Source organism: Artemia sp. Qi Xiang Cuo, chromosome 3 (genome assembly GCF_049724085.1).
Source record: "Artemia sp. Qi Xiang Cuo chromosome 3, ASM4972408v1, whole genome shotgun sequence".
NCBI classification, from domain to species: Eukaryota; Metazoa; Arthropoda; class Branchiopoda; order Anostraca; family Artemiidae; genus Artemia; species Artemia sp. Qi Xiang Cuo.
Window position 1 is genome coordinate 80,486,848 of NC_142796.1, and position 27,866 is coordinate 80,514,713.

Below are 27,866 nucleotides of genomic sequence, written 5' to 3' on the forward strand. Positions count from 1 at the left end.
GCACTACTTATAGTCCTTACTCTACTTTAGTCTATCGATAATTGAAAAGCCTCTTTTTTCAGGCATCACTACTCCACTGCCAGTTGCTCCACCACGAAGGAAAGCTCGTAAATTCACACCAATAAAAGCAGCCAATGGGAGAAATGGACTAAGATCATACCGATCAACAATAAGCTTGAGTCAGTCGGATAAAAGTGGTAGTTTACGTGGCTCTCAAAGCTATTCTGACTTGAATGTAGCGCCGTATACTAAAAAACTAGAAAGGACATCTATTGACAAACGAAGTGTATCCACTATTTTCCCAGAAACGACTTGTGAATCGAATAACAGTGCAAAGGGCTCGATACCAAGTGTAGCCGGTGCACAAGATGATTTTTTGAGATCCCTGCAGCAGCTAGCGGGTGCGCTTGAGAGTTGTAACAAGAAATGGGGATTACAAGAACAGTGATTACGGTATTGTTGGAGTCAAATTTTGATACATGGCAAAAACGTGCTACGCCAGTGTAGTCGGTGCCCAACAAGATTTTTTGAGATCCCTGCAGTAGCTCGCTGGTGTGCTTGAGAGTAGCGACAAGAAATGGGGATTACAAGAACAGTGATTTCGGTATTGTCAGAATTAAATTTTGATACACCACAAAAACATGCTATGCCATTGAAGTCGGTGCCCAACGCGATTTTGTTTTATCCCTGCAGTAGCTTGCTGGTGCCCTTAAGAGCTGTAAAAAGAAATGAGTGTTACAAGAACAGTGATTTCCGTATTTTAGGGATTACATTTTGATATACCGCAAAAACATGCTACGTTGGTGCCCAAAACGATTTTTTTAGATCCCTTTAGCAGCTAGCTGGTGCGCTTGAGAGTAGCAACAAGAAATGGGGATTACAAGAACAGTGATTTCGGTATTGTCAGAACTAAATTTTGATACACCACAAAAACATGCTATGCCATTGGAGTCGGTGCCCAACGCGATTTTTTTTTTATCCCTGCAGTAGCTTGCTGGTGCGCTTAAGAGCTGTAAAAAGAAATGAGTGTTACACGAACAGTGATTTCCGTATTTTAGGGATTACATTTTGATATACCGCAAAAACATGCTACGTTGGTGCCCAAAACGATTTTTTTAGATCCATTAGCAGCTAGCTGGTGCACTTGAGAGTAGCAACAAGAAATGGGGATTACAAAAAAGTGATTTTGATATTGTTGAAATTAGATTTTCAGTTATGGCAAAAACATATTGACTATCATGTCACAGAAATTTATTGTGAATGACACAAGCATTATACCAATGAAAAGCTAAATCAAAGAAATGGGAAAAAATTTATTAAGATAATAAAGGAAAAATACCAACAAAATCGAAAGATTTGGTTGTATAATGATCGTAAAGGGATAAATGATTAAGAAAGTAAAATAATTTGAATAAATTATTTACAATCATTAGCGTAACCTCCACTTTTAGGTATCTCCACCTTTAGTCAGAATTAAAAACCCTGTTCTTCAATGTTTTATTTCTTCACGTGCATGACGGAAAGACAAAGTGGTCTTCACAGTTGTTGATGATATATATCAAACATTTGAGGATATGGCTAAATATATTGTAAAAAGGTAACACAGGGCGAAGGACACATTCTAAAAAAAGTAAATGTTGTTAAAGAGGGTCATATCCACAATTTTTGTTCGGGGGGGGGGGGGTGTAGAAAAAAACTTTTACAACATCAAAATGTGTTTTTATACATTGTTATTACGTTTTTGTGGGTCGGACACATTTCAGGGGGAGGGGGCTCAGAACCCCTAACACCTCCCCTGAATATGGGTTCGTAAAATCCAGACCAACACAATTTTTGGTGCTTGTGATTTACATGCTACGCTATTTTGGAGTGTTATATTCAAATATACTATTATTTTTTCCTTATCAGGCCTAGTTTGGCACATTCATTTTTTAAAGTGCGGTTTGAGAAATTTGAATGTTTTGAACTTGAAGAAAACATTGATTATAAGTGAATACTTACGTTAAATCTAAAAATGTTTTCATAATTTTTCTACCATCCACCGCTTACAATTAACATGTAACACTGCTTACGCCTAACAAAATGCAAAAACTATCGGTCCAAAAAAAATCCAATGACATACAAGCAAAAAAATTATACTAGGAAACATCCTTAAACAACAAAAACCTTTCCATAAGCACAAGAATCTGAAATATTACCAAAACACAATTTTTTCTGAAAATAATAGCCACTTACGCAACAATAGTAAAATAAATCACTCATCATAAGTCACAAAAAAGTCAAGTTTTGTTCCTGAGTGCAATCAAGCTACTGTTCATCTATATGAGAGAATACTCAGTTCAAAATACAGCTTGAGAACTCTGGTATTGCTCTGTCATAAAACTCTGTAAATTCAATATAACGTAAGATGCAAAATAAAATATTCCAGTGAAAACATGCCCTTGCTGAGCAATAGTCACACCTGGCGATAAAAAAAAAGAAAATATCCAGATGTATGAATAATATGTGGTTTTCCTCGATTTTAACGCCAAACTTGTAATACAAAAGTAGAAATTGAAACGTCAAAAAATTGGTTTGAAAAGCTTGTATCAATACTTATTTATTCCCAACTACTGCCCGATAATATTATGTCTTTGTATCTTTTTCCAAATTCATCCTATGATAGGGGGTTGTTCACAGCATCCATCTTTTCCAATTTCAGAAAATTACGCCTTAAATCTTTACTCTGATTGGTCAGTCATAAATTTTACGTTAGAAAGTTGGTTCTTGTTCAACTTAAGGGGGGACGCCAGTCCAAAGCCGTTTTGGCCGATTCGAGCCCTTTTTCTGGTCGGCAAAAAGGCTCAAAGACAAAGGTATCAGATTTCACACAGACTTGAGTAAACAAACTCGAAGAGGGCGACTTCTAGGGGTTCCTTACGCTTTCAATATTAGTTACATTTTCCAGTACATCCAACTTATTCGCACAATTTTTCGAATGTCCAACTCTCAAGCTAACGCTTTCAAATTATACACACCAAATAAATCATTTTAAGAGCTAAAGCTTCACTAAATCAAAGTCCAACTGACTTCTTTTGAACAAAAGGAAGCGTTAACCCCTTCAGCATAATTTATGCGCCCACATCCGTTTGATTTCAAGTATTTTAGGCTCTTTGTCGGGTGATAAGCAATTTGAAACGTTGGTATGTAAAGTATTCGAAGGGACTGCAGTCAGCAAGTGTTTTTTATAAAAATAAGCTGCAACCGCTTCAATAGAATATTTTTCGCTGCATTTTTAAGTACCAATTACGACAATATTGACTGCAGCGATCTTGCAGGCAAACCCAAAATAGGTTTTTGAGTTATTTTGGGATTTCAGGAAAAATAGGTGTCGGCTTTAGCCTTTTGCTAAATCAAAATGTTCACCTGATTCTATTCTATTAGAAAAGACTGAGACCGCCTAACTGCCTCAACTATTAATGTCAGTCAAACTCAAAACGCTTACTATGGGAGAGATAGGAAGGTCGCTTCAAGTATGGTCGCCCCTTAATAAATTGCGAACGGGAAACATAGTCGGTGCTGTGGTAGTTTGCTGATGTAGTTTTGATTTTATCCACGAACACGACTATAATGTGGCCCTGACACACTACGTCAAAGTGGATTACTTTATCCCTTTTTCGTACGAGGAGAATTATCGCTTTGTAGAAGTTTTTTAAATGTAAAAAGTCTTTTTAGAACACTTTTCATCTTTCTAAATTCAATTTTAGAATGAATTTGCACTTGTTGCGATTCTTCTTGAGGGTCAACGCCTATTTGTCAAAAAGATTCTGCGTTCATTATAATTAGGGATATTCATTGACACAATTTATTGGAGTGAAAAAACAGAGTTTAAAAACTTAGTTTTATTATTTATTGGTTACTATGCTTTTGCCATAATATGAAACGCCCGTGCATTCAAAATTTAAACTGTTTATTATTTTTAATGTGATTCGCATATGAAAATCAAAACTTGTTCTATTTGTCGTATTTATACTATGAAATAGATTAACAAATTAAGTTTCTCTCTTATAGTTTATTGATTTAGGACTCAAGTGCAAATTCTACATTGGAGTTCAAAGGTTAACATTTTGGAAAAACAAAAGCTATGGAAAGTTGAAGACTCAAACCCAGAATAAAAAAAAAAACGTGGATATAGAAAGCCCATATAAACATTCATACTTACAAAAAAAAAAAAAACCAGCAACCAACAACTAAGCCGTTCAGTTTCAGACGAGTCTAGTGGTACAACTCTGTAAAACAATCAGCAGAGGAAATTGAAAAGAAATACGTCTTCTATCACCTGTTTGATGTATGATTCAGTTAAAATTGGTGCTGAAATCAGATTTAAATTGGTGCTGAAAATTTACGCTAAAAGTTAATTTTGTAGCCGAACTTTTAAAAACTATTTGAAAAAGATTCTAATAGGCATTGTTGGATTTGATGCTAGATTCACTTAAACAATCCTAATCTTGCTTTTGCTCTAGTAGATAAAAAGGGCAGACAAATGAAATAAAGCCATGTAGAGACAGTGGATAATTTAAAATTACGAAAAAAATCAATTCTAATTAGTACCTGAATATATGTGAGGTATGTAAGAAACAACTATTGCAGATTAGTGTTTAGCGTATAAAGATAACATGAATTGAAAGAAAGAAATATAGACACAGCACCAAAAGGAAGAAAATAATTCTTAATTATACCTTATTTTGCCACTGTCACCAGAGCCGTTCAAAGAGGGGAGGGCGGGGGGGGGGGGCAACCGGGACAGCTGCCCCGGGCGCCCTGGTTTCGTGGGGTTTGTGGCCAGTTTTATCCATTTTTTCACTTCGATTCGGCTTTTCCTTGCTTGTATTTGCGTCGGGTGGGGGGCACTGTAAATAATTTTATCCTGGGCACCACCAAACCGAGGAACGACTCTGACTGTCACTCTGAATGTCGTATGGGCTAATTTCCCAGTTTTAAAACAAGTTCAAAAAACCACTTGGTAAGCTGTTCTCAAAGGAAAGATCTGCAGGCGAATGCAGATCAGGTCAATCAAAAATGAAATCGAAAAGACAGGTCATCGATTCCAAAATTAAAAGGCGTTTCACCTGATGGTTATTATAATGGTCGGTTATTATCTAGTTCATAAAAGGAAAGACAAGCCATCCAGGGAAGGGGAATAACAAATTTACTGCCTCTAGCTCAACATCTATCTAACATTTTAACTACTACATACCAAAATGAAGCCCCGCTATTTGCCCCGCTGAAGCCCCGCAAAATGAAGCCCCGCTATGAAATAGCCCCGCTATTTAGCTATATCACTGAAATTTTTATGCCTGGGAGGAACACAAACACTTTCGATTTTTTTTTGCTGATCAGCAGTGGTGCTCAGAGCTTGTACTTCTAAAATTTTTAAGATAGAGATTCGGGAAGGAATTTATCTGAAGTTCGCAAAACATCAGCATTTATTTCGGAACAAATTATTTTTCTCAAATTATACTTCGAAACCAGCTTCAAGTGTGACAGCCTGAAGTGGCTATTGAGTAATATCAGCTCGGGGTGGTTCTAAGCGAGGATTTCTCCGGAAGAATTTTTCTAGGCTGTTCGAGAAGCCCATGTTCGTTAAATATAGGGTTTCCTCATTAATAGCAGAGTGTTCACCTCAGTAATACTGATGGCCCCCTCAAGGCTCTTAACAGATGTCCGCTGTTTTCCGTCACTGAAACTATTCTTCAAGCCTTTTAACCCTTTTTTTTTATGGAAAATTGGTTTTACAACTAAACTTATCAAATTGGATTAAGAATAAATGTATTTCAACTCTACAAATTTCACAAAATATTTTAAAAACCAAAGTGGGAACTCAGTAAAAATTATACCACAGAAGTAAAATGCAACAGAATCCGATCAAGGCACCAACAATAATAGCGTCTCGTCGCGTTCGAAGATTAATCTTCTGCACAAGGTTGTTGATAACAGGAAATCTGCTCGACATGTCGACCAATCGACTTCGCATCCGCTTTGAAGCCTCCCTTTGATTGATTAAAGCATCTCTTCCTTCTATGGTGATCTCAATCTGCTCATCAATCAAACGTTCCGAACTGAAAAAAGGTTGAAAATAAAAACATAGCTACGATAATGAATCCCGCCCCGTTCCCCCACACACTCAGTACTGGAAAAATGAATAATGAATACCAGAATTTCTATGCCAAATAGTAGTAGCTAGTCCGATTTATGCATGCAGGTAAAGACTGATGAGTTCTTACGACAGAGAATTCTGTCGTATGAAGGATTTTTCTTAGGACAGAGGATTATGACGCATGAACGATTACGAAAAAACAGAGCAGGAAACAAACAGGGTTTGTGGTGCGCATACCCAACGGTTGACTAGTCACGATGCGTGGTTCTGGGTCCCTCCGGATGCGGACGACAAAAGCAGCCTAAGGCCAATCCCCAGAGAAGATTGCTGTGCTGTTCAGATCGTTAAGGGCAGATTTTGATTTGCAGAATTGGAGGGGTATCGCGGAGAGGCACCGCTGACGTTTTATGTACCAGCTGGTGCAGTGGTACTTTTGGCCTCTCTTTTGCCCGGAGCAAAATCCCGATTAGCACCCCCTCCCCCTGTCTGCCACAAAATTTTTATGCCAAATTTTAACAAAATTTTCATTTATAAACTAAAATTATTTTCCATTTATATATAAAATAATTCATTTTAAATTATTTTCTAATTCATTATTTAAACGATTTAATTATTATTAATTATTTTAATTGTTTTAACTATTATTTTTTATTTTATATATGCTTATTAAATTTGTTTATTTTATGCATACGAATTACAATTATTAAGATGAAAAATGAAGACTGAACTGCTTTCAGAAACATAGAAGAAATTATCAGAATAAGGAAAACCTATTCTGACAGCTAAGAAAACTTACTCCTTATAGAAAATATTCAAACTCATCGTCAATTTGCTTTATCGAAACAGTAGAGATAGAAATAAATGGATTGAGCAGATAAAAATTTACAAGCACCTTTTTGCAAATTATCCAGTAGTCTAGGAATTCATATTAATTGTTCAAATGAAAACAGATCATTATGAAAAGATGAAAAAAATAAATAATGAAAGAAAAAAACTCTTTTTTTAATAATGTTGAATGAAAAAAAAGCAACTTCCATTTGAGCCATAAGCTTGCCAAAGCCATTAACTCCCTAAAAACAACAGATCAAATTTATAAGCCAAACAGTGTAAAAGCCTAGTTTCCAGACGTCTTAATAGGTTTTTCGGATTAAAACATCTATAATTTGAATAAAATTCGTTAAATTTGGAAATATTAAGAAATTTGCTCAAGATCAAATTCCCATTTTTTTAATACCCGTTTCGAGAGTGCCATCATCTGATGATATGCCACTCATTATTCAACTAAGAGAAGGTTCTTGTAGGATAACCATGTCTGGGAGGTCATTCCGCATGGTGACAGCACATCGGCCAAAAACCTCTTTCGGTATTTCTGGCACGGAGATCCATGCTGGAGGTAGTCCTGACGAGCAGTGGTATAGCGAGTGCACACATCGGTTTAGCTCTCCCAGGCATGAGCTTCGACGGTTCCACCGAAGGACGATAGTACATATACTTGTACGGCATAGACGCCGCGTGAAGACGCTCTTATAATAGCTGAGAAGGATTGGTAACGTATTTATGGGATGTTCCTGCTCCGATTGCTCCACTTTGGATTTGGTGTGGAAAAGTAGAACGTGTCTTTGGGGCACACATACAAAGAGAAAAAATAAACAATAGTAGAAGGACAAACTGATTAGGGAGGGTTTTTGAATCGGAGAATAAGTCCTAGCAACGGAAGCATTCTGCACATGCACAGTCTGTCAAAATTTTACTCCTATCTGACGAAGAGTATAAGCTCTCGTTATTTCAAGATTCTTTTCAATTTCGTCTTCCTTATAAAGCGAAACTTTTGTACCGTGATTTTTCTGTAAAATAGAACAGTAGCGAGGGTTGGCATTGAAAAAAGGTAAAAGACGATCACTAGACTCCTCGACTTCCTGCTTCAGTTGTCTCACACCACCGATTTGATGGAAACTAATTCACGATTCCAATTTAATCTTTTCTTTAATCGATTTTTTTTTAATTCTTTGGTTGATGTTTATGACAGATACGGGACTGGCAAATCCCATAAAAAAAAAAACCAAAATAAAAAAAACTAAAAAAAAAAATAAAAAAAAAAAAAACTAGTTTAAAGAAAGAAAAAAGAAGTAATTCGCTCATTGTGGCTGCCTTCATATGAAAGGTGTTATGTTACAAGACATAAATCTTACAAGAGAGCAGAAATACTGAAAAAAATGTTTTTATGTTTTGTTTGAACTATTGAATAGGTTTTTACGATCTGTAAACCCGGCAAAAGTAAATTTGTGCAAAAACCTCATATCTACCAAAGGAATATATCATCGAATTCTGCACCTAGTCAGGTGTCACTTTCTTATTCCTCTAGACCCTTGTTTTGTAAGCAACATTAGAGTTTGTTTTTAAATTTTCTCCCTCGTTTGTTGTTCATCTGTGTTGTATAGTTCCTATAAGCTTTAGTTTCTGGAGTTTATTAATTCGCCAGATTTAAATTAATGCGCACAGTATTAAAATTTCAATTCAGTTAAGCCGAATACGTAATTTAAACTATATTTCTGCAAGGCAAAGAGGGAACAGGTATAATGCATTCTGGAAACAAAACTTGTCAGGTTCGTACCAAAACGAATGCTGAACTCAGGCATAGACCCCTGAATCCATTCATGAAATCCGTCCAGGAACTCAAAAAAGAAGGTCAATCATATAAAAGATGTAGCAAATAATGTAGCGAAAATCACACATTTTCGACGTAATACCTTAAATTAGTTCTCCTTTTCCCAGACCACACTGCCTTTCTATGGCGAAACAAATAAACGATGAGTCCACTTATTTAGACAATGAAAATAGGTACAAAAGTTTAGATATTTCGAGCATATATACAGCGCTCGTCATCAGCAGAAATACTAAAGTATTAAAATTAAAACTAACCTATTTATACAAAACGACATAATTAATTTCATTGGAAATTCATTTTACATTTCGGCAGTAAAAAAGAAGAACATTTACATCTCAAGACTTTGAATGAACTCTGTCAGTGAACTCTCTCAGAAAAATCTTGGGAATGAACCAGATTTTAATTATTTTATTTTGTATAAATATGTTAGCTTTAATGTTAATACTTTAGTATTTCTACTGATGACGATCGCTGTATATGTGATCGAAACATTTAGACTTTTGTACCTGTTTTTACTGTCTAAATAAATGAACCTATCCCCATTTGGACTTTTATTTGTTTCGTCTAGAATCATGCAGATCTTGGAATTTTTAAGGTCGAATAGAAGAAACACAATTTTAGAAACGAATTTAATTCCTTTACGAAGGGGCTTTAATTCCTTTAGAAAGGGATACAGATTGGATCGTGCTATCAAGCAATCTTATTTTGAAGGCAAAGACCTTAGAGCATAATAGACTGTAAATAACACTGTCCTAAAGGAACTCGAAGCTTTTTCTTTTCTAGGCAGAATACATCTTGTGTGTGACAGCTCAATGAGCTCAAGCTCAACATAATCAAGGAAATTAAGAAAAGCTAAAATATTCATCTAGGCGAAGCCTAATTCCTTTCCGGTTTCTCGCCGTAATTTTTACAGGCTTCTGGAGTACAACAATATCGCTGTGACATTCTGTCGACCTGACATTTTGACTGTTCTCAGGTAATTTTAAAAAACTGTTTGCGAAGTTGTTCTGAAAAGGAGGATCAGGAGCGAAATGTAGAACAGCAGGGTCGAAGTGTTGATGAACATGCACTACCCTGCTGATCTTTCCTTTTTGATCAGCTCAGCAAACAATTTTGGTAATTATTTCAGAAGTTTGAAAATGTCAGATATGACCATTACGTTTGGGCGTAGGCACCAACTTGTCTAGAGGGGAGCAGCCAACTGTGTGATGGAGGGGGGGGGGCTTAGAAATGGTTCCCAAGGTCCTTTTAATATAGGTCTTTAAAAACTCGTCATTCAATATTTCGCTAAAACTCGGCCTTTAGCATTTTCTATGTTCTACTTTCCCCGAAATACTATAATATAACAGACCCACGATCCTACTTTCAATTTCCAGAAAACATAAACACCATAAAAGCGACTTGACACAAATCACATTAGGGTTAGATAACAGCTTCTTGTCAAAATTGGTATAGGTGAGACCAGCCCACGTTTAGCCAAAGCAAGTAATCTCAATATAAAAAAACCCATGGGGACTTCTGGTGGATTATAAAAGCTCTGACAGATGGCAGTGTATGGTTTTAAAATGTTTGGCCTTGATTAATACTTTTACCAAAAATATCAGATTGGATCACGTTTTATGGTGATTAAATCTGGAATTTGGTTCAATTTTTGTCTGAAGGCCTACACCTAATTACGAATTCTAGAAAAGTCGTAAACTCACGTTGTATTCTCTTTTTATTTACCTGTCTTTTGGCAGTTTCCGGAACGTGCCATCTTCACCAGTTCGCTCTAAGTATTTTTTCATCCCACGGGATGGCGAACTCCCACGTTCAGCCACAATACTCGGGGTTGGTTCGACATAAATAAATAAGTAGAACAACAGGGAAATTTTTTTTTATACAAGACATTGGAACGCAACTTTAAATGTATATTTCGACCCTATATCCAAGCGCCGTCCTCAGCAAAACAGACGAAGAGAATAAAAACACTATAAAAGAAACTTACAATTCAATCATTAAAACTGTTAAAAATTTTTTAAAACAGCCCTAATATCATTACTTCAAGGAAGTAGTCTTGGTTGAACTTCCTTGAAGTAATGATATTAGGGCTGTTTTAAAAAATTTTAAACAGTTTTAATGATTGAATTTTAATGTAAGTTTCTTTTATAGTGTTTTTATTCTCTTCGTCTGATTTGCTGAGGACGGCCCTTGGATATAGGGTCGAAATATTCATTTAAAGTTGCGTTCCACTGTCTTGTATAAAAAAATTTCGCTGTTGTTCTACTTATTTGTTTATGATGGAAAGGCAGTGTGGTCTTCGTCGCTATTTGTGTTGGTTCGACAGACCGTACAAAGGTGTCTGAAAGTGGGATATGCTTATAAAAGCTGTATAAACAACATATTTTAAGGTTGAAGGCAAGCTCAAAAATCCAAAACTTCATTTATTCTGGCGTTGTTTAATCTTGTCAGACAAGGAGGTGAACTGAAATTCTATTTTTCCTTGTTAAATTTCATTCAAGATAAAATGCTTCAAATTAAAACAGAAGAGAACAGAAAGAGAGGCGGCTGGGATCCAGAAGAAAAGAAAACATCAGTTCGTTCTGTCTTAGTAGACAAAAAGTCAGTCGGATTATCTGGGAGTACCATGGGTGTCCCTAGAGGAACGCTGCAAGACTACATGAAAAAATTTGAGAAGCTGAATATCCCTCAACAAAGTCTTGACCTGAGTTTCTATACACCCTGTTACAACACATGATAAATATTTACAGAGGAACAAGAAAAAGGACTAAAAACCTATTTGAAACCAATAGCTGATATGCATTTTGACTGTACTCTCCTAGAAGCACGTAAATTTGCATAAATTTATTCCATTATTAAGAGTATAAAAGTACCAGACAACAGGCAATGCAAAGGTAGTTGAGACAGTGGAGGAATAGCAGGTAAAAATTGGTACCGTAGTTTTATGGATCGCCTTAAAACTGTATCAGTAAGAACGCCAAAAGGTACAAGCTTATGACGGGCAACTGCTTTCAACCGTCGCAGTGTAAGAGGTTTCTTTAACAACCTGGAGTGAGGCCTAGATAAACACACGTTCATACTGCAAAACATTTGGAATGTCGACGAATCGGTTCTGAAAAACATCCCCTAGCCAGGTAAAATCATTGCATAGCGTAGCCAGAAGTAAGTAGGGAAGGTCGCGTCAGCAGAAAGAGGTCAGTTGACCACGATTTGTGCTGGTGTTTAGGTATTGAGAACACAGTCCCTCCTTTACTTTTTTCCCCAGGAAAACAGTATCTGGAAATCTTAATCGAGGAAGCTTTACCAGGAACCATCATGATCGGCTCAGAAAACACTTCTGGCTGTATGACTGCCTCTCATTCCTTGCTTTACTTGCAGCATTCTATCAATCAAGTCAACCCTCCAAACAATCACCTGTACTTCTGAAAACAGACGACCAGATCAGCCGATACACCATTGAGTTGCTTGGTCTAGCTAAAAATCATGGTGTCGTACTTTTAACTGTCCCTACCCACACTACTCGCAAACTATAGCTTGTGAAAAGAAGAGCCATGGGGCGCCTTAAGGCCTACTACGACCAGGAAGCCGCAAATTTTATGACTGCCAATAAATGTAAAACTATATCAGTTCATAACATTGCTAAGCTGCTGAGGAAAGCATATCCAAAGTCTTTCAATCCTGAGAATATAGTCAGTGGAATCAGAGCAAGTGGGGTCTACCCCACTAACAGAGATATCTTTAACGATTATGAGTTCCTCTCGTTATATGTCTCAGAAAGAATGCCTACCACGTCTAGTGAAGCACTTACCAATGAAGTTTCTATGCTCAGCGTAAGTACTGTGCGACATTTAGATTCCTTCTTTGACATAGATCCCGAAACAGACGCAAGGAAGGTTCTGTCTCTAAATGAGAAGCAAAGGTCAGCAGATGATTCGTTAAAAGAGATCGTCCATGCAAACCTCTATCCAAAAGGCTCAACACAAAAAATGAACAGGACAAAACTATGGAAAAGTCAGAAGTGCTCACTGACATCCCTCTGAAAGGACGCATTACTGTTGGGATAAAAGCTGTATCTGCCAAGAAAGCCTTAGTCCTGGAGTGGAAGAAATTCAGAGAATTGAAAAGGCTAAAAAGCAAAAGCATGTTTCTCGTAACAAGAGTTGCAGTCGGAGTGATGATTCTGACGTAGATGATCCTGTATACAACAATTCTTTAGACTCCAGTATGGAGATTGAAGGTGAGTCCTCTACCAGAAACTTCCAATTTGACCCTGATAAAGTCAAGGCTGGTGATTACATTCTGGTTGAGCTGAAAAGCAAGAAAGAAAATCTTGTTCACTATATTATCATCATAAAAAAAGTAGCAACTGAAGAAATAAAGGCCCACTTTCTGAAGGAGACTGGAGCAAGAGACTTTCCGCTAGCTGACGAGACGGATAGTGTCTTAAAGACAGAAGTTGTAATGAAACTGCAACCCCTGACAGGTTAAACACCAAGATTAACGGAACGGCTTACTTTTGGTTTTAATCAGTAAACTTATAATTTGAAATTAATACTCTTTAGCTTTTTTTAAACCTTATTGAAATTAATTTTTTAATTTTCTACACGGACCCTATTCTTTCTTAATTTTATATCCGAAAAGCAAGTTTTAATGTTCCCCTGGTCACTTTTCTGTTTCTTTTATCAGGTGGCCAAATGTAAGCCATAGACGGCAGAACCAGTACCGGGGAGGCCCAGGTTCGGCACTCTTGACCACTTGGATAAAAACGCCTCAGTGTGGAAAAATGGTGGAGCGTTTCTAATTGCCTTTTTAAAGGACGGTATTAATGAGTTACTTTGCTTTGTCATACTCAGCAACTTTTTATTGCTTGAATCAATTTTGGAAATTAGAAAAGTCAAAACCTACCGATCGTGGCCCAGTCTCCTATCTATATAACGGACCCAGAACCAGAATTGAATATCGAAACATAACCATTAATATCGGAAACGATATTTGGAAATATCTTTTTGTTTCCGGTTTTTTTTTCAACCATCTACCAGGTAACATCCAACAGAAAAATTCCAACATACGAAAAGTTCTCATTAATATCTTGCGTAAATTTCAAGTGCTAAAGAGGGGCAGCTGTCCTCTTTCCCTACGCCCATGCCCTTAGGTATAATTGTACCGTGAGTAATATGTGATATATTTAAAATACAAAAAAATAAAATTCTTTCCTTCTAAGGATAATTCCGACATAGATTAAACTTCCCCTAATTAAGTTTAAATCCCGTTTCAAAAAGAAAAATTCTTAGTCAGAAAAAAACTGCATTTTAGTCTCAGCCAAACATCGACGCTAATCACGGGAGACGGTTTTAAATTTCGCGAAGATGCTTGGCAATAAGAAAATAACTAGATACAAAGTTCAAAGGAATTTTCATTTATCATACCAGCATGAATGTTTAATCATCAAATATATCAGAAACAAATTATTGGATGGGCAGTTAGCATAATAAGTTTAGTTTGCAAACATAATAACAAGGTAGCGGCCCCTCCACAGGACTTGGGCCAATCGTGAAATAGCTCTTAGCGCGCAGAATCAAGAATAATGTCTTATAGTGTTGGAAAAGCGTTTTTCGGGGCATGATGATGAGAGCATTCATTTTTCGATGTTACTGAAGTTTGTCATATATACATATATTTCTGTACACCTAAATATGTAAGTCTAATAAACCTATTACTTTTCGATTCGTGTTATTTTACTTGTATGTCTGTATCTAGCACCGCATAGTAGGTAACTAGTTCAATTTTACTCCATTGGTAATGCTCCCAAGAATATGATTGACAAGGAGATAACTCGAGGAAGCGAGGTTACACTCCTGGATTGATAGTTGGAGAATTTCTAACCTACTATAGTTACGCATTTTATTTTCTCGCATTAAGTGAGTGGCACGGTCACCCATTCACCTTACTCCCCATTGCTGTGGCGTAGTCCTCGATGGCACAATCTTTAGCGTTATAAGTGGCGCGATCGGAGAACTGATAAGGTGCAAGTTCACAGCTTTAAACCTTAACAGCACAGTTGGCGCGATTGGTATACAGATTTAAGCCCCCCAGCATTAACATTTAAAATCCCCCAACATTACATTTGGCACGGTCAGACATTATTGCCACAAATGGAGCAGCCATTAACGTCACATGTGGCACGGTCGTAAACTTGGAGGAAAGCTTGCGAACTAGTTATACTACAAACTTTGTAATTTAAATTTATATCGCTGGACAGATACAGACTTATAAAAAAAGTGATTAGGCCTATAACCGCTAAGCTATTATAGGAAAACCCTTTAAAATATCTCATAGGAGATAATAGCCTCCCCCAAATGGGTTAAGTGAAAAAAAATTATTTTGAGTTATTCAAACGCAAAAATGTCAGAAGAATTAAGCAAACTATTAATGGCGCAAAAATTGGTCACGAAGAATGTAGAGATAACAAAATCTATTCCGCAATATGATGGACAAACAGATATCGACGAATTTAATATCCAATTGGCCCAGTTTGTAGAATTAACAAAAACAGAGCTAGAAACGTTAGGTGGTATGCTCCTATTAAGATTAAGAGGGCAGGCCTTATCCTTCCTAAAGCAAATTGAAAATGCTATAGGGGATGAAGACAGCTTGCCGATAAATACAATAGAAAAATTATTAACGGCATTCAAAGATAGATTTATCGAAACCATTTCAAGTAATAAATTAAAACACGGATTGGTATTTTCTGATGATATACGAAACTTAAGAGAACATATTCATAATATACGGATTTCAGTAGAAACACAATTCGGAAAAGGTTCAGGAGAATTGTATGAAAAAATCATACTAAACGCCTTTTTGCCAGGGCTACCTTCAAAATTATATAGAATGGTAATATCCAAATACATCCAAACATCTATAACGTTGGCAGTTCAGGAAGTTGGTCGAATGATCGAAATTGATACGATGGTGGCAAATCACAGTAAAACAAAAATAAATAGCCTAGGCGAATCAAACGCAACCCTGACCTTCAAGGGCGATCAAGCTTCTACAAACTTCTGTTCAAGGGATAATTCCTCAGTGCCACAAAGAAATAAAACGCAAGAACCCGCTAGGCAGAAAACAGTACGTTTTCAGCCCGTCAAACACATTAGTTATGAAAATAACCCTACAATACTAAGATACTATATTTGTAATCGTGTTGGGCATATCGCGAGAGAGTGCCTTTATGTCCCCAATCGCACACCAAGGATTGCCGTCGGTAATGCGCAAAATTATGGCAACCATTTGTTCGGGGAAACAAATTTTAGCGCCAGTGGTGCACTAGGCTAGAGCCAGGCAAGACTGCGCCAGTCAGTAGCTCACAACGCGTATTAAACAAATTTGGACAATCCTCCCCCCAATGGAAAAATTATTAACCGATTAGAAAACCCAAATACTTGACGAAGCCAATATAATGCGAGATTGGCATACGGAAATCCAAAAAGTTTGCCGACGGGAAATGAAAATTTTTCAAGCCAACGGCATTTGCAGTTGACGCTAGCACCAGGCACTGGCGCAAGAAATCCAAAGTACCGTAATAATACATGGCAAAATCGACAAACAAATATAAATCAATTAGCTAGAGATTCCAAGGTTATATCTGAATCTCTATTGCAGACACGGACGGATGAAATAAATCCGTAGGAAAACGTGTCAGGCCCCTCAGAAGAATAAATTAGACCCAGAAGGTGCCTAGAATATTTTATAGGTCCAATCCAATAATAATACCGTCCTTTAGTGATAGTAACAATAAGTTACCCATATTTAATGATTTTTGTGTGGCAAATGTTTACTTTAAGGCTTTAATTGACTCTGGTGCCACGGTTAATATCATAAACTCATGCGTATTTAATATGTTGCCTCCGCAAATTAGGCGACAGAGGAGTTTTAATAATCCCAATTTAACTAGCATGACAGGGCATAAATTGGATGCAAAAGGTTCAATTCGCCTAGACGTAAAAGGGATAATAGAATTTTTCCGACAAACTTTATAATATGCAACAATTTTCCGTATGAAGCCATCATCGGCGCAAATTTTTTAAGGTCTAATAGAGTACTATTAGATGTACCGATCGAAAGGCTTGTCTACCCGGCTAAAGTAGGGGAAGGAATTTCTACTTTAAGAAATTGCAACTGAGGTTACGAAGAGAACGTAACAGTAAATAAAGTTTCTGGCGGTATAATATCGCGATCTTTTGAACTTCATGTCTCGCCACAAAGAGGACATGGCATAATCAGAAATTTGTTTGATTATTCTGAGAGACATTGCAGAAAAGAAGTAAATTTAAATAATAAGTGTATTGAATCCGCAAAAATAAAAATAGGAGATATGCGACGATATAGGTCGAATGAAATCAAGGAAATAGTGGAATTATGGAAAAAAGTTGGGAACCTCAATGCGGTTCAGGCAAAGCCAATGTTATTGGCGGATAGCGCCAGTCTAACTTTAATAGACAATGAAAATAAAGAAAAATATTATGGATTCGCAATACGGAAAACAAAAGTCCATCCCAAAACGATGCAACGAATTCAATCATCACAGATGATTGAACCAGTGGATAGCAAATCCAAAATATGGCTCACGATCCTGTCAAATGAAATTCCTGAAAGTCTGTTATGCGAAGAGCAGATTCTATCTTATGACAGCGTCGATTTTCTGGTAGCGTCGATGGCAGTTTTCTACAAGTACAAGAAATCGCCTCCCTCAGACGAGCTATCTCGAATTGTTCCCCCCTTTTTCCAGTCGACAAGGCAGACACGAAGGCACACAGCTCGGTCCAATTATCTAAAGAAGGATACGCCAAAAACCGAGTACTTGAGGAACAGCTTCATCCGGCGTTGCACTTCTAAATGGAATGATCTTCCTGGGGATATTATCCCTGCAAATCCCTCTGTTGACACCTTCAAAAGAAGGTTCAATAGACATTTAAAACCTCGAGGCCATTGAAAGAGGTGAATAAATTAATAGCGGCATATCAGATACTTTGAAGTACCTGGCGCCGTGAATATTGGAATAAAAAAAAGACAAAGGAGAAGGTTTTATTGGGGTAACTAATAACCACGAAAATGATACAATTACAATAAAAAAGCAGACTTGTTTAGTTCAAATCCAAGTTATCTCGTAGAATGATTTAGATAGATGGGAAAATTCCAAAAGAAACCTAGTTAACGGCATTAAAACCTCAATTAACAAATACCCTCTAACTAAATTGCAATTCTTAAACAAATTTAATATGGATCATATTGCGGACTTAGAACTTAAGAAACAATTTTGCGAATTATTATGGAATTTTAAAGATGTATTTTCCGCATCTGAAGATGACATCGGACTGATACCGTTTTATGAACATTCAATTCTAACGACCCGTAATCCTGTCGCGAAGCAGCCATATCATGTGGCGTATAAGCACAAAGAGTGGTTAAAAAATAAAATTAATAAATTAGAAAAAAATGAAATTATACGCCCCATTATAAGTCCGTATTCTGCACCAGTGATCTTGGTACCAAAAAATAATGGTGATCTGAGACTTTTAGTAGATTATAGAGCCCTTAACAAACAAGTAGTTAGCGATAAATTTCCTTTCCCAAGAATAGACGAAATCCTTGACTCTATTTCAAGTAAAACTAAATTTTCACTTCTCTGGACCTGACCCAAGGTTACCACCAAGTGAAAATAGCCAAAAAAGATGTCCATAAAACTGCATTTTCTACAACTGAATGTGGTTCCTACGAATACTTAAGAGTACCTTTTGGACTTAAGACAAGTTCAAGCGCGCTATGTAGACCCTTATTACATCTATTAAGAGGATTGAAGAATATCATTCATTTTGTTGATGATGTCAAATGCATAGGAGAAAACACTGAACAACACTAAGCAACATTATCTAATGTGTTCGAGAAATTCAGAGAGGGCAACTTAAAATGCCGGCCCGAAAAAGTAAATCTACTTCAACCTAAAATTAAATTTTTAGGAGTAGTAGTGACGCACGGAGAGATATCTCCAGACCCAGATGAAATAAAATGTGTTGAAAACCTCAAACTCCTAAGAACTATGAAAGAATAAAGGGAAATCCTAGGCCTCACCAGTTACGTAAGAACATTTTTGAATAATTATGACAAAAACGCAAAAATCGTCACGGAATTAACGAAAAACAATTCCCAAAATGCTATCTGATCCCAGGAAATTCAAATTTCCCTAGATGTTCTCAAAGAAGCACTCACTTCTGAACCCATATTATCATTGCCTGATTTTGAAAACGGACAATTTGTGGTCACAACCGATGCTAGTTCAAAAGGCATTGGTGCTATTCTTTCGCAAATAATTCCCATAGGAAACCCTGATCCTTTACAAGGACCTTCTAATCAAAAAAAAATAGAAAAAGTTATATGCCACTCGAGCAAAGCCTTATCAAAAGGCAAATGTACTTATTCCTATAATCCTAGCATTATTATCTATGATCCACTATTAGGCACAAATTTAGACACTCTTTAATTGGTAGAAAATTTATACTACGTTCAGACCATAAGAGCTTGCAGTACCTGCGCACTTTTAAAAACCCCACGGGAATTCTAGCTAGATGGATTATGAAAATCCAAGATCTAGATTAAGAATATGAATGTTTAAAAGGTAAACAAAATGCATCTTGTGACTTTTAAGTAAATTCCCAGAAAATATGCCATCGGAAGCCGAGGAGAACAAAATTAACGCTATCAATACTAAAAGCAAACATAAATGCAAGAAGAACAAAGTCATAGACTTAGTCAAAGAAAATCAGGATAACTATTGTCCCTTGCGTTTAGAAAATATAAAAAAAAATAAACAAAGGACGAAATGTGTGTAGCACTAACTAATTATTTTGTGAATGAAGATGCGTTACCAGATAAATTCAAAACTCTTAGAAAAGAGATAGATAATTTTTACTATGATCTTGAGGAAGAAATACTATGCAGAATCGTGACCGCTGAGGCAACTAGAAACCAAACATCAATAATACCTGTATTACCCCAAAACTTAATAACACCTGCATTTTAATACTTTCATTCAGATATAGATCGAAATTTAGGAATAACGAAAACCTCCCATAAATTAAAACAATATTTTTACGTACCGTCGGCATTAACAAAACTCAAAGACTTGGCGGGTATATGCGAAGCTTTTAACTTAAGAACAAAACCCCAGGCCTATCCTAAACCCCAGATGGGAAGAGTCCCGGTAGCGAGATTCCCCATCGATATTGTCTCATTTGATTTATGTGGAACCAGTTTTGGCTTGCCTTTTTCCAACAGAGGCCATACTTGCATTCTTTCAGCTATAGATCATTTTTCTGGTTTTACTTTTGCAAAAGAATTAAAAAATCAAGGTGCTTACGCCACGAGTAAGGCGTTATCGAAATTATTTTTAAAATTTGGCATTCAAAATATGGTTATAAGTGATAACGGAAACAATTTTGTTTCAAAAGTTACAAAGGACTTAATGAGTTTTCTTGATATAGAGAAGATGGTAACGTCCCCTCACCATCCACAAGCTAATGGTAAAATATAAAATAGGCATAAACTATTTTCAAGTGTACTAAGCATTTATACAAAGGACAACAGAAACGACTGGAATCCATTCTTACCTTATTTAACTAACGTAATCAATACTGCTTATTCAGAAACAACCAAATACAAACCTTTTTATTTACTATTTGGTCGCGATTTTGGAATCCCATATGATGAGATTATTGAGTCCCGACAATATTATAATAACTCGGAGGATTACAAACAAAAATTCATAAACAGGATGAGGAAAACTTATAAAATAGTAAAACAAGAGTTGGAAAAATCTAAAATAAGTCAAGAGCTAAGAAATCTACCCAAATTCAAAGAGAATATAGATTTTAAGATAGAAGATTGTGACTACCTAAAAAATGAAGCAAAAGCGGAAGGCAAAAAACTTTCCAACAAATATTCTGGACCGTACAGAATAGTCAAAAAGTACGATAACGAATATACTTTTAAAATGGTGAACCCCGATAGTGGAAGAACTTACAAGGCACATGTTAGCCAAATAAAAAGAGCAAAATTTCCAGAAAGATAGATATCGCGTCCCTCGTTTACCGATTCTTCTGAGGCAGAAAATGAGCTCCCTAAATCAAGATTGGCAGAGCTGAAACCCTTTAATTTCAAACAAGATTATTTTGAAAATGATAGCGATGAGGAAAACTTTGAAGAATTTTTAGCTATGAAAAATCTAGTTATTCCCAACAGAAAATCCCTAATACCAGTAAGAATAAAAACTCCAAAAAGGTCAATAAAATGCATCATCGGAGAGCGCAGGAGAATTCGATAATACGATATCTCCGAAAACCCAATTTTTTACTAAAAGAATTTCGACCCGTTGTCCCTCCAAAAGATTTCCAGACGATATGGTTTCCCCAGCAAACCCAATAGAGTAGCCGCTGTCGCTACAGGAGGAATTGAACAGACCTGTAGAAACTCCGCGTAGTACTGTAAAGAAAACTCCTCCCAAAGATTCAATTAAAACAAATCTGCTAGAATCGATGGATTTAATAAATTTCCCCATAAAAACGAGGCAAAGTACGTTGCCTTGGAGTCAAACTCCCAAGGACGCCCAGGAAGGTCACTATCATGATATAACCGTGTCCAAGGTCAAGCCTAAACAATGGACTTCATGGAGGGAAACACTAGTGCAAAAAATGCCCCATCCCCCTGAATACATGGCATTTAAACAGTGGAGGAACCCCGCAAAAACTTTCGATTCCTCTCAGAGCTCTCAAGAGTCTTCCAAATCTCCCGAGTTGAAAACTCAAAGCGAGGACTTAGAGAATAAACCGTCTACTTCCAGAGGAGTAGAAATTTACGAAGGAAGGGCAGGTGATACCTCAAAAAAACGAGGTGCCACTTCTAAAAGTTTTAATGCGTAATCATCGGAAACCAGTTCCTAAGAGTCTGAAGGATACTCATACCATATTTGATTTAAAGATAGCGTTAAATCCACCCCGACTTCAGCGGCCGCGTACGCGAAATAAACAAAACTAAAAGGTCAACAATTTTTGAAAAAACAATACAAAAAGTTTTATATTATATCCCTAGCAAAACCAAAAAAGAAAAAACCACAAGAAACAGAAGAAAAAGTAACAACACAATCGGGTAGAACGGTTAAAAAACCCGATAGACGGAATTACCCTTAGTCAGTATAGGATTAAAATATTTTTAATGGATAGGCGTCATAAAAGGAATAATAATTTAAAAACTTTTGGCTCACGAGTAAAAAAAAGAAAAAAAGAAAAAAAAATCAAAACCAGGGAATACTTACAATGATATCTAGACCAGGGAAATATTCAATAATATTCAATAATATCAATACTTTTGACATTATTGTGCGTGAACAAAAATGTTGTAATGCGTCGCACATACAATTAATTTTTACAGTAATAAAAGCCATAAATAATCCGCTTTCCTTAGCTGAACGATGTCGCAAAGTAATTCGTGAAAATATACATAAGAAAGATATATCGAATACGTTGAAAAACCTAGAGCTTCCGAACGATCTATTGGTCTATTTGATGTACATAGACACAGATAAGTGTAATGAAAATGACATAGTATTCGAATTAAAGTTCCTAAGCACAAATATAATAAGTCCCAAAATAATCAATTTCAAGGCAATTAACCTGTCGTACACTATTCCCAATATAGAAAGTGAGGAAATGAAAACCTCAATATGGTCCAAAATAGAAAAGAATAAAGGAACGTTACCACTTGCAAAGATAAGAGAAGCATTAGACTCCCAGATCCCCCTATTTACTAATGAAGACCAGAGATTAACGTACGTGGATAATAGATGCGGATTATTCTCAAAAAATTCTTGGTGGAACATACTACTGACCGTATGTTTCGTATTCACGATTTCCCTGACTATGAGAACCTTACTGACTTTTAATTATGGAAGAGTTTTGAGACTAATACGGCAAAACCCAAAGAAAGAACCCGGGAAAACGGCTGAAATGCAGAAGTTAAACCCGGAACCCCATGAGAACGTCTAAGCCAAGAAAAAGGGAAGACATTAGAAAACGAGTGGGTATAGAGGTCTCCACTCGTCGTTGCTATGTCTTGTTCCCTCATTGTAAGTGTCGTTACGTAAAACCGTGCGGCTACGACGCTGCAACATGCGTTTCTTAAACAGCACGGACGTGCGTGAACAATGAAGGCTTGAAATATGTTGTAAACTGAGACCTCAAAATAAATGATGTAGTGTAACTTAGGTTTAAATGGTTATTTTAAATCTAATGTAGAATTAAATAAGGACTGAAGAAGATTAAGATAAAGCGTGTGTAATAACGTATACTAAGGGAAATAATAAGAGACCTTATTTAAAGTAACAATGTCATTTTTTTAAATCAATACATGTGCATTAACATTAGCATTTGCTTAATATTGCCTTGTAGCGTAACTTTAACCATTAAGTGTAACCAATTATATTGCTTATTATGTATTATGACGACTCGTTTTAAAGAACGTGTGATTCTGCCTCGTTATTTTTATTACAGGAATTGGAATGACCTATCGGAAACCATTAATTACAATACCTTGTCCAGTACAGATACAACCTAGTAGCATCTATTTTGATCATACCTCAATCAACAAAGAGTACTCACCTTAGACTCCAGGCAATTTTCGTCCTAGCTTCGTTTACGAAATTACGGTTACCTTTTGATCGTTGTTTCCTCGACCACAAACCATATTACGTATCAGGTAACACTATATTTGAATCTCAGTATCTAGTGCATTATCGAACTATACAAACACATAAATCCTGAGAACCCCATCGACCAGTTGATAATCCTTATGGACCCAGGAATTCTCATTTTAGAAGTTTTTGGGAGCCAAAATCGGGTTTCTAAAATACTTCCATATACAAGCCTGTACCATATGACTGTATAGTTATGATATTTGATGAACCCAAAAATTATTTATGTGTCGCAGATTCACGCGTCGAATCACTTTCGACAATTTCTCGGAACCCATCCTATCACCTCTATCAAATGCGAAAAGTTCATATCTCTGTTATCCCATAAATGTTACGAGATAATTTCTGAAAGATGGACCTGGAAACCAACCATTGAATTACAGAAACAAAAATTAATCCCAGTGACTAACCTCTCAGTGACAATATACTCCTCCCACAAGTTAAAGACAATATGTTGAAGGAGTCACTAAAGTTTGATGTCGACCCATTCCGAATCCAAACATCAATTCCCCTGTGATTAACCAAGGAATCACCACAAAAGCTAATAGATGCAAGCCATGCACGAACAATTTTATAAGAGAACTATAATCTCTAAGTGCACAAACGAACAATTTTATACAATAATTACATTCTCTATGTACTTTAAAATATCCCAAGAACGATATCCTGGGAAGAAAATCAAATCATCTACTATCAACACAGTCACAGTTGTCAACCCCTTAAGTATAAAGCACCTCATGAATAATCAAAAAAAAGCAGATGAAAATGAAATTTTATATCAAGAGTCCACATATTTGTACCTTGGATCTTCATTTCCCGTTTGACAATTAGAGAAAGCATTTCTTCCAAAATGAACATAACCATGCTCCAGCTGTTCTGTGAAGAAACTATACTGTAAGTGTTTTAAAATTTTTTATAAGACGAAAGGAGTGAAGGACCATAATTTAGAACAGAAGGAGTGAGTACGCTACGAGACACGTACGGTGGTGAAGTAGGCTTGAATTTACACATGTAACATTTTAATAATTATGATAAAAAATAGTTTTGAAAAACAACTTTGATAACTTATTATCAGAATTATATAACGAACAAACTAAGTGAAAATATTTCAAGGATTGTCAGTGAATGTAGTGAACATTTTGAATCGTTCATATATATATATGTATTGTTATTTACTTAGATAGAGTTAATGTAAAATAAATTTATTTCCCCATTAATTTAGCGTAGATTGGAAGCATAATTATCCTATAGTTAACAAAATAAAAAAAAACTTGTAAAAGGTGAATTTTCAAAAAATCTTATAGTAAAAATAGAACAGCCCCAACCTTGTTGGGAATGTAAAAGTCATTAGTGTTAGATGTAGAGAAAAAAAATCTTTAGTATAGTAGCTAGGCTAGAACCATAGATAATCTTAGTCCGGTAGATGAACTTTAGAAAGGAAGAAAGGAATTTAAAATACAAAAAAATAAAATTACTTTCCTTCTAAGGATAATTCCGACATAGATTAAACTTCCCCTAATTAAGTTTAAATCCCGTTTCAAAAAGAAAAATTCTTGGTCAGCAAAAAAAAACTGCATTTTAGTCTCAGCCAAACATCGACGCTAATCACGGGAGACGGTTTTGAATTTTGAGGAGATGCATGGCAATAAAAAAATCACTAGATACAATCTTCACAGGAAGTTTCAGTTATTATACCAACATGAATGTTTAATCATCAAATATGTCAAAAAAAAAGCACTATATGGGTAATTAGCATAATAAGTTTAGTTTGAAAACGTAATTACAAGGTAGCGGGCCCTCCAAAGGACTTGGGCCAATCGTGAAATAGCTCTTAGCGCGCAGAATCAATAATAGTGTCTTATAGTGTTGAAAAAGCGTTTTTCGAGGCATTCAGGCATTGTAATGCTGTCATTATTATAATCATGGGGGCATTATGATGAGAGCATTCATTTTTCGATGTTACTAAAGTTTGTCATATATGCGTATATTTCTGTACACCTAAATATGTAAGTCTAATAAACCTATTACTTTTCTATTCGTGTTATTTTACTTGTCCGTCTGTATCTAGCACCGCATAGTAGGTAAATAGTTCAATTGTACTCCATTGGTAACGCTCCCAGGAATCCGATTGACAAGGAGATAACTCGAGGAAGTGAGGTTACACTCCTGGATTGATAGTTGGAGAATTTCTAACCTACTATAGTTACGCATTTTATTTTCTCGCATTCAGCGAGTGGCGCGGTCACCCATTTACCTTGCTCCCCATTGCTGTGGCGCAGTCCTCGATGGAACAATCTTTAGCGTTATAAGTGGCGCGATCGGAGAACTGATAAGATGCAAGTTCACAGCTTTAAACCTTAACAGCGCAGTTGGCGCGATCGGTATATAGATTTAAGCCCCCCAACATTAACATTTAAAATCCCCCAACATTACATTTGGCGCGGTCAGACATTATTACCACAAATGGCGCAGCCTTTAATGCCACATAATAGCGACAATATAAGGTTGTTGGTTAAAGGGGATTGCATCCTCAAGTATGGGTAACTTACAAGAGTTTAAACTCGCTTTAGTATCGACATGAAAATAACTACAAAAGCCATCTAGCATGTGGCGACACTTGTCATTTTGTCAAGCTCTGCAATCATTTTTCTGTCAGGAACTGATATCACAAATTTATTACGTCCTAATTTTACAAATTACACTGATTAAATTAATTGTGCTTATTATTACACTGAAAAAATACCAAGTGTCACCAACACTAGAGAGCGTGATTTGCAGGCACTAGCGCCAGTTTCCACTCTCATTAGTTCCCCATACTCTGGATTGGATACTAAATATTCCCGTTTGACGTAAAATGAGACAAAACACCTTTCTAATGGCTACCGAAGACACAGAAATATAATTCTTACGTTTTTAAATGATCATGTTCCTTCATGTAGATTTCATTTCTTCTATTCAATCCTGAATTCCCTTGACCAAAAGAACTAAAAAAAAAGAAAATAAATTACTAAAACAGATTTTCAGAGAAAGTCTAATATCATTTGAACGCTTTAAGATTGAAGTGAATTTATCTATATTTTCAGTATTAACATTCCATCAATTATATAAGCCGACTGCTAGTTATTTACTGACTAAAATTACGCCAAGTGAAATAAACTCCATAGCCAACATTTAGAACTCTTCCCTTCAGTTCTATAACATTATACCTAGGCTCATGAAATTCTGCCCAAATTACCAACAGTATTTAAAAAAAGGGTATAAAAGCACTAAAGACGGCGGAAATAAAATCTGTCTGTTTAAATTGGTTAAGTAGAAACTTAGACAATCAAATATGCATTACACTTAGACAAAAATATATAATTATATGAAATAAATAATATAATATAATATATATATATATATATATATATATATATATATATATATATATATATATATATATATATATATATATATATATATATATATTTATATATATTTATATATATATATATATATATATATATATATATATATATATATATATATATATATATATATATATATATATATATATATATATATATATATATATATATATATATATATATATATATATATATATATATATATATATATAGCAGTATAGGGTAGTATATACGTAATACTACCCTAAAAGCTTCATAATTTTAAAACATTTAAAAGAAAAATATTATAGAGTCTTGGTTTTCAGGTATATTTACACCTAAGATGGGTCAAGGGGGAAAGGGGGCTAAAAAAATATTTGACGTTCTTGGCCAGAATAGCCGACACCGGTTAATCTGTCCAGTTGCAGTGGAAAACAACCGAAGGGTCAAGAATAACTGCAGTCGATTTTAAGTTGTGAAATTACATTAGAACTCACTGACCAATATCTACTCATGATTTATTTCTAGAAGGTGATTATCTCACCTTCGTATTTAAAATTTCAATATCTACAGTTTCTGTACTTTTGATTAATTCAATCTTTACAGTTTTTTTTTTGTTTTTTTCCGCAATCAATTTTGAAATATGAAAAGCTGTTTTCTTGGCTGCTTTATTGCTGTTTAATTTTCTGAAAAAATTAGATTGAACATTTGATGCGCATTTAATTGAGATTTTATCAAAGAACACCAATACCAAAGACAGATAAATTCACAACCCAGTGCTCGTCGTTCTGCCCTTTAACGTAGGCTACTACTTTCTGCAATCTTTTCAAACGGCTCTTCATCGACCATCTGAATGCGAAGTGTTATATTCCACCATATCAA

The 27,866-nt window shown here is 35.8% G+C and overlaps 2 protein-coding genes across 3 annotated transcripts in view; one reads left to right on the forward strand and one right to left on the reverse strand.

Moving 5' to 3' along the window:
• Positions 1-4,039, forward strand: part of LOC148954600 (uncharacterized) — an 88,852-nt gene extending 84,813 nt beyond the window's left edge. For both annotated transcript variants that reach the window (XM_089086636.1, XM_089086637.1), the window contains exon 5: positions 63-4,039. In XM_089086636.1, coding sequence (XP_088942762.1) covers positions 63-448 — 386 coding nt within the window. In that variant the 3' untranslated portion in view covers positions 449-4,039. The remainder of the gene's footprint in view (positions 1-62) is intronic.
• Positions 4,040-5,797: 1,758 nt separating this feature from the next.
• Positions 5,798-27,866, reverse strand: part of Gos28 (golgi SNAP receptor complex member Gos28) — an 84,217-nt gene continuing 62,148 nt past the window's right edge. Inside the window, exons 5-6 of the mRNA XM_089086640.1 lie at positions 26,508-26,582; positions 5,798-6,098 (exon numbers count right to left, since the gene is read on the reverse strand). Of these exons, the coding sequence (XP_088942766.1) occupies positions 5,861-6,098; positions 26,508-26,582 (313 nt within the window). The 3' untranslated portion in view covers positions 5,798-5,860. The remainder of the gene's footprint in view (positions 6,099-26,507; positions 26,583-27,866) is intronic.